General features: G+C 52.2%; 1 protein-coding gene and 2 long non-coding RNA genes across 3 annotated transcripts; 1 reads left to right on the forward strand and 2 right to left on the reverse strand.

The window, feature by feature from the left end:
* Positions 1 to 572: 572 nt before the first annotated feature.
* PHLDA3 (pleckstrin homology like domain family A member 3) lies at positions 573 to 4,133 on the reverse strand. The gene is made up of 2 exons (XM_003999461.6): positions 3,254 to 4,133; positions 573 to 2,035 (listed from the first exon to the last, which is right to left on the reverse strand). Exon 1 carries the CDS (start codon positions 3,701 to 3,703, stop codon positions 3,326 to 3,328), a length of 378 nt encoding a protein of 125 aa, XP_003999510.3. The 5' UTR covers positions 3,704 to 4,133; the 3' UTR covers positions 573 to 2,035; positions 3,254 to 3,325.
* A 3,821-nt stretch (positions 4,134 to 7,954) lies between these two features.
* LOC109495456 lies at positions 7,955 to 8,735 on the forward strand. The gene is made up of 2 exons (XR_002150862.2): positions 7,955 to 8,010; positions 8,365 to 8,735. It is a non-coding gene; the product is annotated as an uncharacterized LOC109495456 (long non-coding RNA).
* Positions 8,736 to 9,082: 347 nt separating this feature from the next.
* Positions 9,083 to 12,194, reverse strand: LOC123382852. Its single transcript, XR_006591923.1, has 2 exons — positions 10,309 to 12,194; positions 9,083 to 9,403 (listed from the first exon to the last, which is right to left on the reverse strand). It is a non-coding gene; the product is annotated as an uncharacterized LOC123382852 (long non-coding RNA).
* Positions 12,195 to 19,389: the final 7,195 nt, after the last annotated feature.

The raw sequence follows: 19,389 nt of genomic DNA on the forward strand, positions 1-19,389 counted from the left end.
ATGCTCACACCAGCTCTACAGGCACCAGTTGGCATTTTAGCTCTCTACCAGACTCAGGGCTTCTCGGGGCAGGGTCAGATTGTGTTCCCCGTCTCTGCATCACCAGTGCCAGGCACAGCGCTGGCAGAGAAGAGGCATCTAGGAGTACATATTTGCCTGCATCCACTCCCACCTGCTCCCACTCTCCCACTTCTGAGGGTCTGGATACCTCTTTTCTTTCTTTATGCCTGAATCCCCACCATCAGCAGCCTTTCAGTTCGATTTGAAGAGCAAGGATTCTATTTTAGAGGCCGTCTTATAGGACAGAGATGCTAACCCTTTCCCATTCACATGGCTCCAACAAAGAAGGGGTAGAGACCCCATCATCTTCTCGCCAACCCCCGCCCCCCAGCCACCCAAGTGTGGCCATCCTCACCATCTTTCTCCCCAAGCCCATGACAGACATCACCAATTGACCACAGCATGCTAGGGGAGCCCAGATCTTGCCCAGCACATACCAGGGGTGGCGTGGAAGATGATGCTTGTTTGCGACGCTGGGACTAAGCTATCCATGAAACAGGGATACAGCCTAATGAGGTAATAAATGAGATATTTGTCAAAACTCTCTTGTAATTTGTAAGTTCTTTGTCCCTTGTGAGATGCGGTGCTCGTAGCAGATGAACAAGGCACTCCCGAGGACTCTAAGGTACTGGGACATAGGATGGGGAGGTCTTGGCTGGACAGTAGGAGAAATCTGATGGGGAACAAAACAGGTCAGAAGCACAAAGAGGTTATTAAAGAGACTTCAAATTGTTGAAGGGGGCCACACAGCCCCCTCGTTCCTTCTGGAGACTCTGAAGTAGGCCACTGCTTTGCCACAGGGAAGGCCAGACGTGGTGGGCAATGGAGGAAAGGAGGGCAGAGTAAACTGCTGACCACAACATGGGAAGATCTCGAGGGTTACCCGATGAATTTCTGTGTAACTCAGGCAGCTATTTCTCTGTACTTCAGCTTTTCCCGTGCTGTAATCATTCCTTTTAAACCATCCAGCAAGGAATACTTACTGCATAAATGTGTGAAGCCTGAGTATGTAAATGACAGGGAGGCCAACTCTGCTCAGAAAGCTGAGCCACCTCCCAGGATGGCAGGGGCGGCATGGCCTTCTGGAAAAGCAGCTACATAGACTGAGTTGGCCAGTAGAACATCCCTCAGTCCAGGCCTTACGGTCCCTCCTTCCTAGGACCACTGAGGTCGTGCCTCCTAGGGCTGCAGTGTCTCTCCCCACCCAGGCCGGAGATCTCAGAATGGGTTATGGAGTGGAGAAGCAGGGGTAGGAGAGGGATGCTCCAAGCACTGGGTCTTTGTGGGCAAAGAACTCCATTCAGCAAACGGTGTGGTCACTGCCCTTTGCGGGGACTCTTCATTTTGGGATAGGCATGAAATGGTAATGGCCAAACCCCCACCCCACCCCCACCACCTCCAGGCCTAGCACCACAGTGGGGGGGAAGATGGGCAAGAGGTGGGGGGCGAAGTGTGCAAAGAGAAGGCCTGGATGGGTGGGGGTCCCAGAAGGACCTAAGCAGCAGGAGACCCTCAAGTGTGGGCCTCAGGGCCCATCAGCTCCCCCCACCAAGGTGAATCCAGAAGTGATGCCAGGCTGGTTCCTCCCCGGGGTACCAGCCTGGCCTCCTGAGTCCTGAGGCACTGGCTTGGCACCCCATGGGGAAATGTCCTCCTCGCGGCACGGCACAAGCTGGGGACTAACAACAGTCTGCGACCAGATGACGGGGCCGCCGAGGGGAGGGTGCTTGGATGCCAGCTCTCCATCACCATCTGTACGTCAGGCTGTGGCTGCAAAGCCCTGAGCTGGGAATGTCCGGAGACTCTGAGAGTGTCCAGGGGCTGAATCTTCATCCTCAGCCCCACATGGCCTTCTGCCCTCCTCCCCGGGCCCCATCCATTCCTTCAGCTCCAGCGTCTCCTCCACGTGACCATGGCTTCCGCCTCGACATATGGAGCACAGTCCTGCTCCCATGAGCCAAAAGGGGCAGGAGAGCTGGCAAGAAAGAGCAGCAGTTAGGGCAGGGGCAGACACTGAGATAAGTATCCACAGTGAGCTGCTTTCCATCAGAGCTTTCCGACCTTCTCCACATCAGGAGAAAGGTAGAAAATAGTATTTGTACAACACACTGTGATCAGGGGAGGAAACTGCTTCCTCCGAGTCCCCCTTGAGGCCTGAGGGATCAATACGGACCAGTTCTCAGTACAGCAGGTCTCCCTCCCTCTCGGCTAACCCTCACTACAGTCAACAGGAGGGTCAAAGGGGTATATGCCACCGGGTGGGGCTCCAGGCTCACCGGGACTCTCCTTGGCAAGGTGGAGAACTGCGGGGCTGGAGGGTGAGATGGTACGAGAGGGGATACAGGTTTCCACCGGAGAAATGAAAACCTGAGTGGTATAATTCCGTCCTCGGCCCTACTCGTGGTTCCCACGGGGAGGGAGTGGCATCTGGGGAAGAGGGCACAGGGCTGGGAGCCAGGGCTTCTAGGTCCTATTCCTGGTCCCTCCCCTGGGCCTTCCTGACCACAAATCCGCCCCTCACCCCCTGCCCTACTGCTCAAGGAGGATTAAGACATCACAAATAACAAATCATGACCCCATCCTGCACCCCTCCACCCACCCTGCCCCAATGCCCCACCCCCTTCTCCAGCTTCTCCTCTTCTGGCCCAGCTGGGCACTGGCTGGTACTCAGAGGCAGGCGGACAGGCCCATTCCCCCTTGGTATCGGTGGCCTGGCCTGCCCACCCTCCAACACCTCTGGTCTGCCAGCAGCTCAGCCCTAGGACCCGATATCCACTGTCAAGAATAGGTAGTGGAGCCCTGGCCCAGCCTAGTCAAACCCTCCCCCTAAGGGCCCACCTTGGGAGCTGGGTTCTGTTCCCAATGACTCTGCTAACTGAAGGAGACTGTCTTTCTGCTGGAAAGCCTTAAGGGAATGCGCAGGCCAGCCTCTCTCCACCAGAGCCAGGGCAGAACCAACCTGTAGGGAGGCCCATCCCACCATCTTCCTCTCTGTCACCTGGGGCACATACGACCCTCCTGCCTGGGGCCCCAGGGGAAAGTCCAGCTCTTGGCCTCCCTTGCTCAGACTCCTAAGCTCCTACTCCCTGTCGGCCCTAGGGTCGTTCAGCTTTGACGTGGAATGCTGGTGGGAGTCCCCCATTTTCTCCATAGGGGAAAGAGAAGGAGAGAAAGGAACCCTCCAGGGGCCTACCTGACTTGACCTCCGTACACCACGTGGTGGGGAGGGTGCGGAGCATGAAGGTAAGATGGCAAGTTGTGCGGTTTAGGACACGAGGGTCCCGGCCCCGAGGCTCTGCCTGGCCCGCACAGTCTGGATTGCCTGCTGGTTCTTGAACTTGACCAGGCCCAGGGTGATCTGGGCGTTCCAGCCGGGATCCTCGAGGGGGCAGCGGAAGTCGATCTCGCCGCCTCCCTCGGTCACCAGCGTGAAATAGATGTGGCGCCCGGTGCTCTCCACGCATTCCACGGCCTTGATGCGGGCGAAGCTGAGCTCCTTGGGCCGGCCGCCGGTGCCCTTGGCCTCGAAGAGCTGCAGCCCGCGCTCGGTGAGCACACAGCGCTTCCGCTTCCACAGCTGCAGCAGCCCGCCGCTGCGCTTCTCCAGCACGCCCTCCTTGAGCACAGTCGCCGCCGCCGTCATGGGCGCCCAGACGTCCCGGGAAAACTGCAGGCTGCGGTGGGCGCTGCGCCCTCCCCGGCTCGGCAGCGCCGGATTCTGGCGCCCGGGGCCGGCTGGCCGCGCGCCCTGCCACCTGCGCCCCGGCCGTCCGGTGCGCCCGCCGCGCAGTCCTCGGGCCACCGCCGTCCGCTCGGCGCCCGCAGCCCCGCTCCGGCCCCTCCGCCGCCCCGCGCGAGCTGCCCCGCCCGGCCACTGCCCGGTGCCCCGGTGGCTTCCCGGTCCGAGAGCCCGGCTGCGCACTGGCACCACGCTCGCCCGCTCGCTCCGCTGGGCTCTGCCTGCGCGCTGGGCGGCAGCTCGAGGGATGTGCCCTTACATGTTCCTCCACTCGCCTCCTGCGCCGCCCGCCGCGCATTCCTGCCCCGGCGGGCCCTCCCCCTCCGCGCCGCGCACCCGGCGGGGCAGGGCTCCGGGGGGCGGGGCCGCGGCGGGGGCTCGGGCACTCGCTGGAGGCGCTGGGCGCCGGGCGGGGACGGCTGGTACCGACAGGGGGGCTGCTTACCCAGCAGCCGTAACCTCGTGGCCTGCCGTGTGCCGCTTCTTGGAACCACAACTCCTCCAGGCCTCGGACGCGGGGGATCGTGGAGGGGCGGGGGTAGGGAGCGGCTCCTACTTGAGAGGGTCGCTGCTGGTGAGAGGGGGTAGCTCTGTGGTCGCGCAGTGCACCCGTTGGGACTCGCATAGTGGGCGTCAGACATCTGCTGGACGTTTCCCGGGCCGCGGGAGCCCTGGCCCCCCCAGCCTGAGCCCCTTCTCCTAGTTTGGCCAGCTCCCCTTTGGCACGAGGACGATCTTGGGGTGGGGGGTGGGGGCTAGGGATCGAGCCTCTGTTGGGTTCCCTCCCCTTCTGCTGCCCAGCTGTCTCTGCGTGGGCGACCCACCCCTCCTACTCTTACGCACATCTCCAGCTCGGGGAGAAGGGTAGAGAAAAGCCAGGGCGAACTGAGCAGAGAGAAAACCTGAGGTCGCTCAGCCTCTCTGTGGTAGCGGAGAGGGGACCCCATCGTGATCTGGAGGGGTCACTTCCTGCAGTGTTCTTCGTGGTACACACTTGGAGACACCCGTCGCTCAGCCCACGTGGACCGACCATGCCTGGAGTTAGCTGCTAGCCTGTTTGTTGCAGACCCTCCGCGGATTCCAGCAGCCTCTCTGCCATCCTAAGAGAACGAGCTTCCCCAGGATTCCTCGCTGAAGGGGGATGGGGAGGGAGAAGGCTTCCCTCCCTTTTTGGCCTTAAGGGCTTTGCGCTGAGTTGAAAGCCCTGCAGTGCTGGGTTCAGACCTCAACCCTTCCTCCTTGACTGCTGTGTCCCCGCCCACCTTGGGCAGCTCCATTAGCCTCCTAAAATTTCCTCATTTGTCAAATGGAAAGATTTATTCATTCTTAGTTCATGAAGCTCTGATGAATAAGTTAGATAACATTTGTGAAAGCCCCAAATCCGGGCCTGGCAACTCTTGAGTCCCAGTAAAATGTTATTCCCCCCCTCCCCCCACTTCTATTGCCTTCAGAGGAGGATGAGGACCGGGAGAGTAGGCCAGGCACAGGAAGATGGGGCCTCTAGGTCCTAATTCTGCCTGGTCTTGGTCAGCTCCTCCAGGCCCACAGTTTCATAAGGGCCTATTCATTGACATGTTAATAATAGAGTATTATGGGAATAATAATATGTAGTAATGACAGTAATAAGACCTCTTTGTACCCACACCCTGTTTCCATCCTCCTGCCCATTGATGTGGAGCTTGATGGGCACAAAGAGGGTCCAGTGGAGAGGGGAGGGGTGCCCCAAGTCAGGAGGTGGAGGAAGGCAGCTGTCAGTGTCCCACCACAGCTCTACAGCCCCATGTGCTGCAGGAGCACCCACGCCCCAGGACAGCTAACTCCCTAACCTGCAGAGTACCCCCACCCCGTCCCCGCCCCGGGGAGAGGAAGTGGCCAGCATCACGAGGAAAGAGAGGCAGCCAAGAGAGGTGTCTCTTGAGACACAGAGGGCAGCAACAGAGAAAGCTCGAAAGTACCCACAGTCCTGTCTTAGGGACCCCCAAAGTCTCAGTCTGTCTGCCAGCCATGCCCTCACATGGCTTCTCTCGCCAGCCCACACCCCCCCCACACACACCTGCTCCATAAGAATTTCCCGAGTCCACCAACCTGGCATAGTCCCACCATGATCCAAAGCTCTATCTTGGAGGAAACAAGGCTCTAGACCAGGCTGCTAACCTGCTCCTCGCTCCGTTTTGTCTCTATCGCTTCCTCCTCTCCCTACCCTGAGCCTGGAACTCACTGATTCACTCTCCAGTTTCAGGTTAATTCATAAAGGTACACGCTTCTAAACGTTATAGGGGCTCCTCGTGTTTTTTATTCTCTTGATAAATTGGTATTGTTATTATTATTGTGCTCATTTTCCTGATGAGAAAAGTGAGCTCAGAGAGGTCAGGCAACCTACAGTAGGTCACCCAGCTCTGTAGATGACAAAGCTGGGAAGATAACACATGGTAGCTAAGAAGACCCAGGGTCTTGTGATGACACCACCCTGCCTCTGTATAATCATCTGAGTACCCGGAGTCCTTTTTTACACATGACCCAGCCACCCACACTTTCCTCTTTGGTGTGCTGGGTGGAGTGGTACCAAGTGTTTGGACACAGGAGAAAGGGCAAAAAAGATAGGAACATTGGATAGCAAGAGTGAGTGGGTAAAGAGGAAGCCAGAGGCGGAAATTCAGTATGGCATACTCTATTGCTGGAAAGGTCTTTACCAAGTAAACAACCAGTTCCCGACGCCACCTCTCCTCGGTGTCCTGTGTAGGTCTTACTGGGGGTCCTATCCTCCGATCTCATGACCTCTTGGGAAGAGAGGAGGTGACTCATTCTAAATCCTTCCCCAGAATTGGCATTCTGCCTGGTAGCCCCAGAGAGATGCTTGGGCCCAAGTAACCCAACTTGGTGCATCAGGAGGATCAATAAGCATTCTAGAGCCAGGGGAGCAGGGCTGGGCTGGGGAGGCTCGTGTTGGTGCTCCCCTCCCGCCAGAGTATCCCTATGCTGCCCCTGGGAATTGGACCTCTAACTTAGCCTTCCTGGGGCACTCAGTTGGGGGCAGTGCTGGGCCCCGGAGATGCTCACTCAATTCTTATGGGCTTGTTTACCCTACACGGGACTGCTGGACAGAATGTCCCTGGTTGCAGCCCAAAGCTGGCTCCGCCCTCTGCCCAGCCCAAAGGAAAGCTGATCTGCACTGTCAGGCAGTCTGAGTCCAGCTGGAACGGGCTAGACTACAAAATGGCCCCAGGGAATAGTGTGCTAGAAATGCTCCAGCTAGGTCTGAGCCATCCGTGGTGGGGAGGAGGGAGCCCTGGATCCACTTGGTGGAGACCCAGGACAGGATGGAATGGCAGATGAGAATAAGGTGGGACAGAGGCCAGAATGGGACCCAGAGGGACATAAAAAGTAACATAGCTTCTTGTTTTCTACAATATTTACTTAATCTTATAAATTCTGTTTAGTGGTCATCAATCGTTCCACTCAATCTATAGAAAAAGCATCAAAGATCATTCTACTTACAAAACAGAATTTCTATGAACACTATAAAAATTGGGGCACCTGGGTGGCTCAGTCAGTTAAGTGGCCGACTCTGGGTTTCAGCTCAGGTCATGATCTCACGGTTTGGAATTTCGAGCCCAGCATCCGGTTCTGCGCTGACAGTGCAGAGCCTGCTTGGCATTCTCTCTCCTCCCTCTCAGCCCCTCCCCTGCTCTCTCTCTCTCTTTCTCTCCCTCTCTCTCTCTCTCTCTCTGTCTCTCAAAATAAATAAACTTTTAAAAAAAGGGACTTAAAAAACAAAGTTAAAAAAAAAACACTGTAAAACTTGTAAAACGGAAGTAAGATCCTGTCACTCCTTTTCCTGCAATCTACCAGAGCCTTTCATCTCTGAGTAAGGCCCCTCTCCTGCTGGTTTTCTCTCTATAGCACATACCACCATCTCACATTCTTAATGTTTTTCTTATTTGTTATCTATCCCCCTCTACTAGAATGTAAGTTCTGTGCCAGCAGGGAATTTTATCCTGTTTTCTTCATTCCTAATGTTTATTTAATGTTTTAATGTTTAATGTTTATTTATTTTTGACAGAGAGACAGAGTGTGAGCGGGGGAGGGGCAGAGAGAGAAGGAGACACGGAATCCGAAGCAGGCCCCAGGCTCCGAGCTGGGGCTCGAACTCACAGACCGCGAGATCATGACCTGAGCCAAAAGTCAGATGTTCAACCGACTGAGCCACCCAGGTGCCCCAATCTCACTCTTTTTTTTTAAAAGCAGCCTTCATGCCCAGCAGGGCTTGAACTCATGACCCTCCGACCAAGACCTGAACTGAGATCAGGAGTCAGACGCTTAACCGACTGAGCCACCCAGGCACCCCAGTGTTTTGCTTCTCTTAAAAATCCAGTTAAATGCGCAATACACAGATGTTCATACACAGTGGAGCAGTTAATAATAATGAAACAGATCTATAGCTCTTAACAGAGGGAGATATCTAAAATATGTTGTTTTGCAGGGAAAACATTTCAGTACAGTGAGCGTCAGAAGGTGTAGAATACGATCCCAAATGAACAAAAAGTTTGTGTCTCTCTGTGGTACAGGTTTTATCTGGAAGGATTCGCACCAATATGTTGCCTATGGAATCTCCAGGATGTGGATCAACAGCATGAATACGCTTGTTACTTTATAAGCATGTTCCTACAGGCATTCTCTGTTTTATTGCACTTCACAGATATTGTGCTTTTTACCAGTTGAAGGTTGGTAGCAACCTGCATCGAGCAAATCTATTTGCACCATTTTCCTGACAGCATTTCCTCACTTTGTGTCTCTGTATCACCTTTTGGTAATTCTCGCAATAGTTCAAACTTTTCCATCATTATTGTATTTGTTATGCTGATCTGTGATCAGTGATGACAGCTCAATGAAAGCTCAGATGATAGTATGTTTGAGCATTAAAATGTTTTTGAATTGAGGTGCCTGTATAGTCTCTTTTTGGACATGATGCTGTTGCACACTTAATGGACTACATACAGTACAGTGTAAACACAACATTTAAAAAATTGTTTTAATGTTTATTTACTTTTGAGAGAGAGAGACAGACAGACAGACATAAGGGGGAGGGGGAGAGAGAGAGGGAGACACAGAATCCGAAGCAGCCTCCAGGCCCTGAGCTGTCAGTACAGAGCCCGACGCGGGGCTCGAACCCACGAACCGCGAGGTCATGACCTGAGCCGAAGTCGGACGCCCAACCATCTGAGCCACCCAGGCGCCCCTAAACACAACTTTTATGTGCACCGGGACATCAAAAAATTCATTTGATTCGCTTTATTGCAACATATGCTTTATTGCAGTGGTCTGGAGCCCAGCCCACAATATCTCCAAAGCTGTGCTTGTATATGGTTTGGATGTCACACGCACACATGTATTGCACATATTTTAAAAATAAAACAAAACCACAGGGCTGGCTTGAAAGCAAGGGCCAGTTTGGAGATGTAAATGGTAGTCACTGGCCACAAGATTTCTGCAGGGTCAGCGGGGCCTTCTGGAGCGGGCCATGGACACCACAGCAGAGCAGCCGGGGGGCTGAGCCGTGGGGCTCAGCCTCTCCTATATCTGCGCTTCCCTTGTCCTTTCCCTACCCTGGAAAACACAGAAACAGGCAGGTATCCCCACAGGCCCCTAGGCACCTGCCTCATTGTCCCCTAGTCACTGGAAATGGAAGGCTCATCTAGGCTGCCTGGGTTTGACCCCTAGTAAGGAAGAGGTGGTGCGGTGTAGACAAGTACTTCTCAGACTCTAATGTGCAAACAGATCACCTGGGACTCTTACAAATGCGGATTCTGATTCAGTAGGTCCAGGATGGGATCTGCGATTTTGCATTTCTAGAAGCTTCTATGTAACATTGATGCTGCTAGTTCCTTTGAACATCCAGGGTCTAGAGCAGTGGTTCTCAAAGTGCGGTAGCAGCATCAGCATCACCTGCGAACTCGCTAGAAATATAGATTCTAGGCTCGACTCCAGACCTACCAGAAATTCTGGGTTTGGGGCCCAGCAATCTGTGATTTAATGAGCCTTCCGCATGATTCTGATGCATATGAAAGTGCGGGAATGTCACGTGCAGAGGAAGGAGCACTCAGTCAGGAGTCAGGGCACCTGTGTGATAGCCCCAGCTCTGTGACACTTTGGACAAGTCCATCTCAGTTTCCTTGCGCATCTTGTCTAGCTTGTGTCAGACTTGCAAGAAAGCCTGGTTAGTGTACATGCCACTAACTATGGAACATCTATACTGGTTGTCTTCCCTTTAGGTAAGACAAAAAGAGCATTGCTACTTCCTCTCAACCTCCACATTCTCAGATGCAGCTGGTCAGGCAGCTCCTGATCACTTAGATGACACAGGAAAATGGGTTTGCCCACAGCCCTGCTCCTCCCTCCCCTCCTCCCTCTGGTTTCTGCACACACCCTCCAGTCCGCAGGTCCCTCCCCGCCCTCCTCTCCCTGGGAGACCCACCTCCCCCAGCTGACCTCTCCCCCAGACTTATCCTGACCTGCCTGCACCCCTTTGATGTAGAGTCCTTTGTTCTAGAGCTTTGGGGTTTCCTCGGATCTCCGTTTCTCTAAAGGGAAACAGAAGAAAAAACTGATCAAGGCTTCGAGTCTAACGATTTGGGTTTTATGGGCACCATTGCAACAGACATCAAGTGGGTAGCAACCCTGCAGCCGACCCGCCCAGGCTTGCTCCTGGGCCTGGCTCTCTCGGTGGAAATCCCCTCCCACGCTCAGCCCTTTAACCACTTTCCAGCCCAATAACTTTCCTGATTCACCAGGGATCCCTTTCGTCTTGAGAGCGGCCAGTAACCCCCTCTCGGATGGGGCCGAGTCTGGACTTGAAGGCATTTGATCCCATCTTGGGTCTGGCAGAGATTGGACTTGTGGGCCTGGGCTTCAGGTTGGGGCCTGCAGAATCTTCCCTTTTCCCACGTCGTTCCGGCATCTGGGTGCCCGTGTTGTCGGAGCGAAGGGGCTGCCCTGGAGTGACCCTTGTCCTTGGGAACAATGGGCTGAAGAGCAAGGACAGCAGAAGACTGGCTGATGCCCAGGGATATAGTGGTCGAGACCTGACAGCAAGAGCTGGGCAAAACTGTACACATCAATTGCTTTCTATTTCATGGCTTTCGTTTCCTGTTCTTTTAACAAGAATAATGTGCTTCAAGTGCAATTAATATTTGAATGCATTTTTGTAGCAAAAAAAAATTCAAGATATGTACAGTATCTTTTCATCGCCCTTCCTGTGCCCCCAACCCCACAGACAACGGTCACTGAGCTTGGCAGAGGTTGTGCAGACATTTGTCTTGACTTCACACACATTTGCACCCAGGTTATTTTAAAACGGTGTCGTCATCGGTAATGGCAGAGGTTGGTTGGACAATTCATAAGTCCCCTGCCAGCCCTGACATTTTCTGCATTTGTGGGTGGCTCTTCTCTCTCCTCCTAAAGAGCAACCATTCATGGGATCTCACTAAAATTATGCCACGGATGTGGGGGGTTGGGGGAACTCATAGAAGACAAAAGGATGGAGGGAAAGGTAATATCACAGGGTCAACAATAGTTCCTTCTGTGAGAGGGGATTATAGATACTGGCTTTTTTTTTTTTTTTTTTTTTTCCTGCTTGCCCTTGATTTTCAAATGTTTCATAGTGAGTGATTATGAATTTTCATGAGTATTACTTGGATCATTGAGAAGTTCCTATGTAGTGCCATTATCAAGATCAGGCAGAGAAGGCAGTGAGGTGTCCAGCCTGGGACTGGGGTCAAGAAGTTAACCAATGGCTCAGGGCAGAGGGGTGTAGAGGGGCTGAGGGAAGGGAGAGAAGTTCCTGGTATGTTCTTGAACATAATCTACTGGGAGATTCATGGAAAGGAACATCACAGTAAGTCCTATCAGATGTGAATTCAGTGTTTTACAAGCCACACTCTGGGCTAGGCACTAGGGACACAATGGTGAATCAGTGGATCACACTTCTCTTTTTAATGGGGACTGGTAAAACAGGGGGAGGTGGAGCTCACATCCTTGGGGAAGCCCCTCCCACCTTCAGGAAGAGGATTTCCCTCCTATTGAAGAAGTAAGCATTAGTTCTTTGACAGGCCACAACCTTGACTTTGTAGACATACGGACCCCCAGTACTGGATACAGTCTACCGAAGGTGTTATCCCCATGTCATAGCTGACAGGAGTATGCATATCAGTCAGGATGGGCTAGGCTATGGGTCACTAACAAATTCCCCCCAAATCCCCAGTACAGATTCCAAACACAGATTCTCAGGCCCCACCCAGTCCGGCTGAATCAGAATCTCTAGGATGGGGCTGGGAATCTATTTTAAAAGCTTTCCCCTAGGGATTCCTGGGTGGCTCAGTCAGTTCAGCTTCCAACTTCAGCTCAGGTCATGATCTCACGGTTCCTGAGTTCGAGTCCCACATCAGGCTCTGTGCTGACAGCTTGGAGCCTGGAGCCTGCTTTAGATTCTGTGTCTCCCATGGGGCGCCTGGGTGGCGCAGTCGGTTAAGCGTCCGACTTCAGCCAGGTCACGATCTCGCGGTCTGTGAGTTCGAGCCCCGCGTCGGGCTCTGGGCTGATGGCTCAGAGCCTGGAGCCTGTTTCCGATTCTGTGTCTCCCTCTCTCTCTGACCCTCCTCCGTTCATGCTCTGTCTCTCTCTGTCCCAAAAATAAATAAACGTTGAAAAAAAAAAAAATTTTAGATTCTGTGTCTCCCTTTCTCCCTGCTCCTCCCCCACTCATGCTCTGTCTCTCTCTCTAAGATAAACATTAAAAAAACTTTTTTTAATTAAAAAAATAGGGGTGCCTGGGTGGCTTAGTCGGTTGAGTGTCCAACTTCAGCTCAGATCATGATCTTGTTGTTCATGGGTTCGAGCCCCACGTCAGACTCTGTGCTGACAGCTCAGAGCCTGGAGACTGCTTCGGATTCTGTGTCTCCCTTTCTCTCTGCCCCTCCCCAACTCGTGCTCACGCTCTCTCTCTCTCTGTCTCAAAAATAAATAAGCATTAATAATAATAATAATAAGACAAAATTAAATCAATAAAAGCCTCCCCCAATCAGGGGAGGCTCTGCTCACTGCGGCACTCACAGATCCAGATCGACAGAGGCTCTATCTTGATACATGTGATCATTTGTAAATGGGCGTAATGATAGCACCTATGTCTCAGGGTTACTGTAAGGGTTAAGTGAATTAATACATGTAAGGTCTTCAAATAAGCTACGGCACATAATAAATACAAGAGATGGAAAAAATGATAACTTTCTGTGACAGGGAAAAGGGAAAGAATGGCATCCACAGTGAGTCCTAAAGAGTTCTGCCCACGGGTGACACAAATTACTTCTCACCTTAAGTCAGGGGCCAGAGCAAGCCACACGGCTACATCTAACTTCAGAAGAGGATAAGTGTAACCCTATCATGTGCCCAGAAGATGGGGAGTGTCTGTAAAGAGCAGTGTGGCCACCATGGACCCGTTGGTGTCCTCAGGAGGCAGGGCCATGAGGCAAGGTGTCCAGGGACTTCCCTTCACTCCTTGATTAGAGAGAATCAACGCCCCGCCCCGGCCCAGCACCAAGCCCTTGAACCCTCTGGAGGAATCAAGTTGAGGTCAACAGAGTGGAACTGTAAAAGGTTCAGGGCAGATGCTTCAGAAAAGTCACCAAGGGCTTGTCTGGGCATGAAAAATGCCCACTAAGGGCTTTATTTATCGTAATCTACTTCCTGAATTTCCATGGCCTTTGGGGCGAGTCTTCCTAGGCCCATAAACTTGGAACATCAGAGCTGGGTGGGTCGCCTAGAACCTGGCAGCTCAAGTGTGGTCCCGGGATCAGCAGCAACACCACCTTCCCCTGGGAGCTTGTGACAGAATCTCAGGCCCCACCCCAAACTACTGAATTATAATCTGCATTTGAACAAGATCCTCAGGAGATTCGCGTGCACTTTAAAGACTGGAGGCACTTCACTAGAATTAATTCAGGCCAACATCTTCATTTCACAGAGTGAGAGGCTGACACCCAGAGGGGAGGAGGGCGGCTCCAAGTGACACAGCTGGTTCCAATCTTGACTCCAGCGCTTGCCAGTGATTTTGTGCAAGTCGCTTAAAAATTCACTGAATCTCAGTTTCCTCTTCTATGATAAAGGGATTATATAACGCCTTCATAGTGCTGACGTAGGAATCAGCTAAGACGACATTAAGACCACTGCCAGCACATAGTACGTGCTCGGTACATGTGAGCTATTGCTATGGTCCTAACTCTGTTCTAACACCACATCTCGTACCTCCTGGCACATGCAGTTTCTTCTAAAAGAAGGAGGAGCAGGGGATGGGACCCACCTGCTTGTGTCTATATCCTGCTCTGCCATTTGACCTTGAGCTCAGTTCCTCAATTGTTCTTTGGTTCCTGGCTTCAGTTAGATCATTCATAAGTGATATAATGATGGCACCTACTTCATAGGCTTATTGTGAGGATTAAATGAATTAATACGTTTAAGGTCTCCAAATAGGCTATGGCACATAGTAAATGAGCGAGATGAATGAATGATACCTGTAAAGTGTCCAAAAGAGGCGGTCTAGATTGGATGGAGCCAGGCCCCGGGTAGGGTAAGGGTCTTTCTCAGAGGGAGTTGCTTCGGCTTTGGCCCCCAGACCTATGGCAAGTCCCCAGTCTGTTTCTCTGGCCCCTGGACAGCCCCCAACCCCTGGCTGGGTTTTTCTTTCTTTCTTTCTTTTTTAAATTTTTTTTTAATGTTTATTTATTTTTGAGAGAGAGAGACAGACAGAATGGGAGCAGGGGAGGGGCAGAGAGAGGGAGAGACACAGAATCTGAAGCAGGCTCCAGGCTCTGAGCTGTCAGCACAGAGCCCGATGTGGGGCTTGAACTCACAAACAGTGAGATCATGACCTGAGCCACCCAGGTGCCTCCAGGTTTTCCTTTCTCAACTGCTGAGATAGCCTCACTGGGGCTCCCTTGTACCTCGATCAGGAACCTCAGAAAGGCCAGAGCATTTGTGTCCCGGAGATGCACAGACTCAGGCAGGTGGGGCCACTGTTTTGAAATCTCTGAAGCACGGTCACACTGGAGAGGAGTTAGATCTGCTCTAGATGACTCTGGGGGACAGAAATAGGCAGCTTTGGGAAGTCCTCTCCAATCATGACAACTATTCAGAGGCAGCTTCAGCGGTCAGGTGGGGCAGGGGCCTCACCTGAGAGGTTAACCAAATACAGATTCCAAATACAGATTCTCAGGCCCCACCCAGGCCAGCTGAATCCGAATCTCTAGGGTGGGGCTGGGAATCCATTTTAAAAGCCTCCCCCAATGATTCTCTTGTTTGTGGGGAAGGGGGGGAGCATGGCCAGGGGGTTAGGGGAGGGGAGAGCAACCGGAGGAGTGAGAATCATCCGCTAGACGATCTGAGGGTTCTCTTTTGATCTTGACCACCTCCCTTTCTTGATCTAGTTCTGGAAGACATGGCCTCACTGGGATTCTGCCCTCTTCTAGAGGATTTCTGTGCCCTTGATTCAGGGATTACTCCCAAAACCCACCAGCAGCTCTAACCGCCCCCCCCCCTTCCCTGCACCCTTGTCCCATGGCTCCTTCAGGTCTTTCTGCATCCTCAGGCCCTCAGGTGACCCAAACAGATTGCAAGGGCACTTCCTGGAGGCAGGCCTCAGGGGGCTGGGCTGGCCTCCCATCAAGACAGGCAGCTCTTTCCCATCACACCCTAAGAGCCCACATCAGGGCCACACCCCCAACCAGGACATTGTTCCCACCAAAATCGGTCTCCTGAAGGCGCCTGGACGCATAGCTCAGAGATCACAGATATGAGAAAAGAAATACCTGAGTAGGCACAAATATCCTTGCTCCCCCTCTGCCCTTGGGTCAATTCCACAGTTGGATATACCGCAGTGCCCCCGTAGCTTGCAAATCCTCCGACGGAGACTATTATCTGGGGTTTGGCGGCGAGCGCCCTCTCGCGGCAGAAATTAAGGTCCCCGGGGCCAAGGGGGAAGGGGTGCCGGACACGCGGAAGCGGAATGCAGGTCTATTGCCCCGACCCCACAGCGCCACCTGCTGTCTCCGGGCACAGCGCCAGCGCTGCGCCCGAGGGTAGAGGGCCCACTCCCTGCTGGTGGACTCTCCTTTTCCCAAGGCACCGTCGCCTCCGGGTGACCCTTTCCTTCTCTCGGAGCTCTCCCGCGCCACCCCATCCTACGCCGTCCAGAAGGTGCTTCGGCGCCAGCCACCTCTGCTTACAGGCCTCTGCCTTTACTCCGGTTTCACTCCCAGGAGGTGCGTCCAGCCTCCTCCCCACCACGGGCCTGCTCTGGAATACCGACTGTCCCCCAGTTTGACAGCTAGTGTAGGAGAGGCTAGCTAGGCAGATGGCTTTGTTCTGGGGTGCCAGCACCCACCCCTAGCAGCCAGCAGAGGGCAACCTATCTCCAGATTTGGGCCCTAAAAGTTCCCATCCTGGCCATTCCTATAGGCCCTTTCCAGAGCCTACCATGATCCCACTGTTTGTAGAACCATTCCATCCATTCATCCTCCCTCCATGCACTAACCCTTCCCTGAGAACTTCCCGTTAGCTATATCCTGCTTTGGACCTGGAGAAGTTATCAAGATGAAGGAGACCTTGCCCTCACCTGGGGAGCTCACAACCCCAGGCGGCGTTCTCCTCCAGCCCTTTTACATGCATGTTGCACTGTTCTGCACCATTGACTGGTCTTATACATGTTTAGGTACTATTCCCAGGGTCAAGGAGATGGGTGTGTCAAGGCCACTGTTGGATCTGGTCATCTGGACATTACGCATACAAGGTCTGTTGTTGTTAAAGCCTCTGCTCCTTGGTGTTTTGTAAATTCGCAGTGTGGGCAGGGAAGCCCAGCCCCAAAACATCAGACAGGCATCCTTCAGATGAGACGCTGCAACTCCTCAGACGAGCTCATTTACAAAAAGTTAAGCCCTGTGGGGGCCTGCCATAGTCTAAATGTCTGTGTCCCCCGCAAAATTCCTATGTTGAAATGCTAACCTCCAAGGTGATGGTATTCAGAGGTGGAGCCTCTGAGGGGTTAGGTCATGAGGGCCGAGCCTTCCTGGGTGGGATTAGTGCCCTCATGAAAGAAGCCTGGGCGCTCCCTCCTCCTTTCCGCCATGTGAAGACACAGCAAAAAGATGGCCAAGAACCAGGAAGTAGGCTTTCACAGACACTGAATCTGCCAGCACCTTGATCTTGGATTTCCCAGCCTCCAGAACCGTGAGAAAGAAATTTCTGTTTTTTATAAGCCACCCAATTTATGGTATTTTCTGAACTGATTAAAACAGAAATTGGCACCGAGAAGTGGGGTGCTTCTGTAACAAATACCTAAAAGTGAAGAAGTGGCTTTGAAACTGGGTAATGGATAAAGGCCAGAAGAGTTTAGAAATGTCAGCTAGGAAAACACCTACAGTGCTACGAATGGACCTTGAAAGGAGATTCTCATGAGGGCTCAGAAAGAAATAAGGACAGCCGGACAAAGCCTCAGTCATGCCGGAGAATAATGACTAGGTAATTTTGAACAGAATGTTGGTAAAAATATAAACGATAAAGGCCATTCTGATAACAGAAATGAGGAACGTGGTTTTGGAAACTGTACAAAAGGGATCCTCATTATAACGTGGCAAAGAACCTGACTCAATGTGTTCAGATACTAATGTCTCGTGGAAGGTAGAACTTGTGAACAATGAAATTGGTTATTTGGCCGAGGCGATCTCTAAGCAAAGCGTTGAAGGTGCAGCTTGGCTCCTTCTGACTGCTTATAGTAAAATTTAGGAAGAGAAAAACGACTTAAGGATGGAACTGTTAAGCAAAAAGGAAGCATAATTTAAGATTTGGAAAATTCTCCGCTTACCCATATTGCAAAAAAGTGAAAACATTAAGGGTGTGGCCAGGTGACTTTATGATAAGGAGATTAGTCTAGGTCAGCCATCTCAACAGAAGCTAAGTGCCACTCTTCAAGACAATGGAAGAATGACCCAGAAGGTCATTCAGTGATCATTAAGGCTATCATTTCCAACTGAGGCCCTGAGTACAAGGGCTTGGGGGTCATGGCTTCTTCCAGCTAGGTTTTAAACAATGGGGCCCCCCCGGAGCCATCACAGGGATAGGGTCCTGGCAAAGAGTCTGGCTGTAGGCATCACCCTGCTGGGCTGTGGGGGTGATGTTGCCACCCCAGTGGGTCCAGAAGAAAGAGGATTATTCTCAAGCTTTGAAGTCTAATGGAATTTGCCTCACCACGTTTGGGACTTATTTGGGACCCATCATTCCTTTCTTCTCTCCTGTTTCTCCCTTTCAGAATGAAAAGGTCTATCTGGGGCGCCTGACTGGCTCACTGGCTCAGTCAGTAAGAGTGTGCGACTCTTGATCTCAGGGTTGTAAGTTCAAGCCCCATATTGGGTGCAGAGATTACTTTAAAAAATAAAGCCTTTAAAAGTTAAAAAAAAAAAAAAAAAAAAAGGGACATGTCTATCCTGAGCGTGTCCCACCATTATATTTCGGAAGCACATAACCTGTGTTTTCCACCAGTTCACAGCTGGGGAGGGGATTTGCCTACGGATGAGTCATACCTGGAGTCTCCCCCATATCTTATGTAGATGACACTGAGTGAGGCTTTGGACTTAGCCTTAGAGTTGATTCTGGAACAAGGTGAGACTTTGGGGACTGTTGGGATGGAATGCATGCGTTTTGTATGTGAAAAGGATGTGAATTGGGGGATCCAGGGGCAGAATGCTATAGACTGAATATCTGTGTTACCCGCCCCCACCTCAAATTTTCATGTTGAAACCTAATCCTCAATGTGATGGTATTAGGAGGTGGGGCTTCTGAGAGGTGGTTAGGCCATAAGGGTGGAGACCTCATGAATGGAATTGGTGCCTTTATAAAAGAGGCTCCAGGGAGCTCCCTTGTCCTTTCTGCCAGGTGAAGACATGGCAGAAAGTTGGCTATGAACCAGGAAGCAGGCCCTTACCAGACAGCAAATCTGCCAGCGCCTTGATCTTGGACTTCCCAGCCTCCAGAACTATGAAAAATACAGTTGTGTGTTTATAAGCCACCCAGTCTATGCTATTTTTTTATAGCAGCCAGAATAGACTAAGATAGGGCCCTGACCATGCAGCACACTGAGACAGGCCCCACCACTCTGTCCTTCCTGGGCAGAAGTAAACTTTCTGGATTTGACAGGAAGGTTCCCCTGGCTAAGTTTTCCTCCCGCTCAGGGGTTTTCCAAGCTGGAAGAAGTTCTGAGCACAGTTTTGGGTCCTTGCTGAGCCCCTCAAATTCCAAAGCCCACAGAGTTTTCACACCCAGATATGGGTTTGGCGGCCAGACCAGGCAAGGCAGCAGGATTTGGTTGGTCGGGTCATTCCAGGCAGTGTCGTTCAGTTAGAACCGATACTAGAAAGTGAGCAGCCCTTGGAAAAACAGGAACAAACCCTACTTATTGCCACCTAACCTCCTAGGAATTTGATCGTTCTGTCAAAGTTCCCTCCCAGCCCTGTGGGTAGTGGTCCTCTCACAGACGAAGGATCTGGACGCCAGAA

This window comes from Felis catus, chromosome F1, assembly GCF_018350175.1.
Source record: "Felis catus isolate Fca126 chromosome F1, F.catus_Fca126_mat1.0, whole genome shotgun sequence".
Classification (NCBI taxonomy): Eukaryota; Metazoa; Chordata; class Mammalia; order Carnivora; family Felidae; genus Felis; species Felis catus.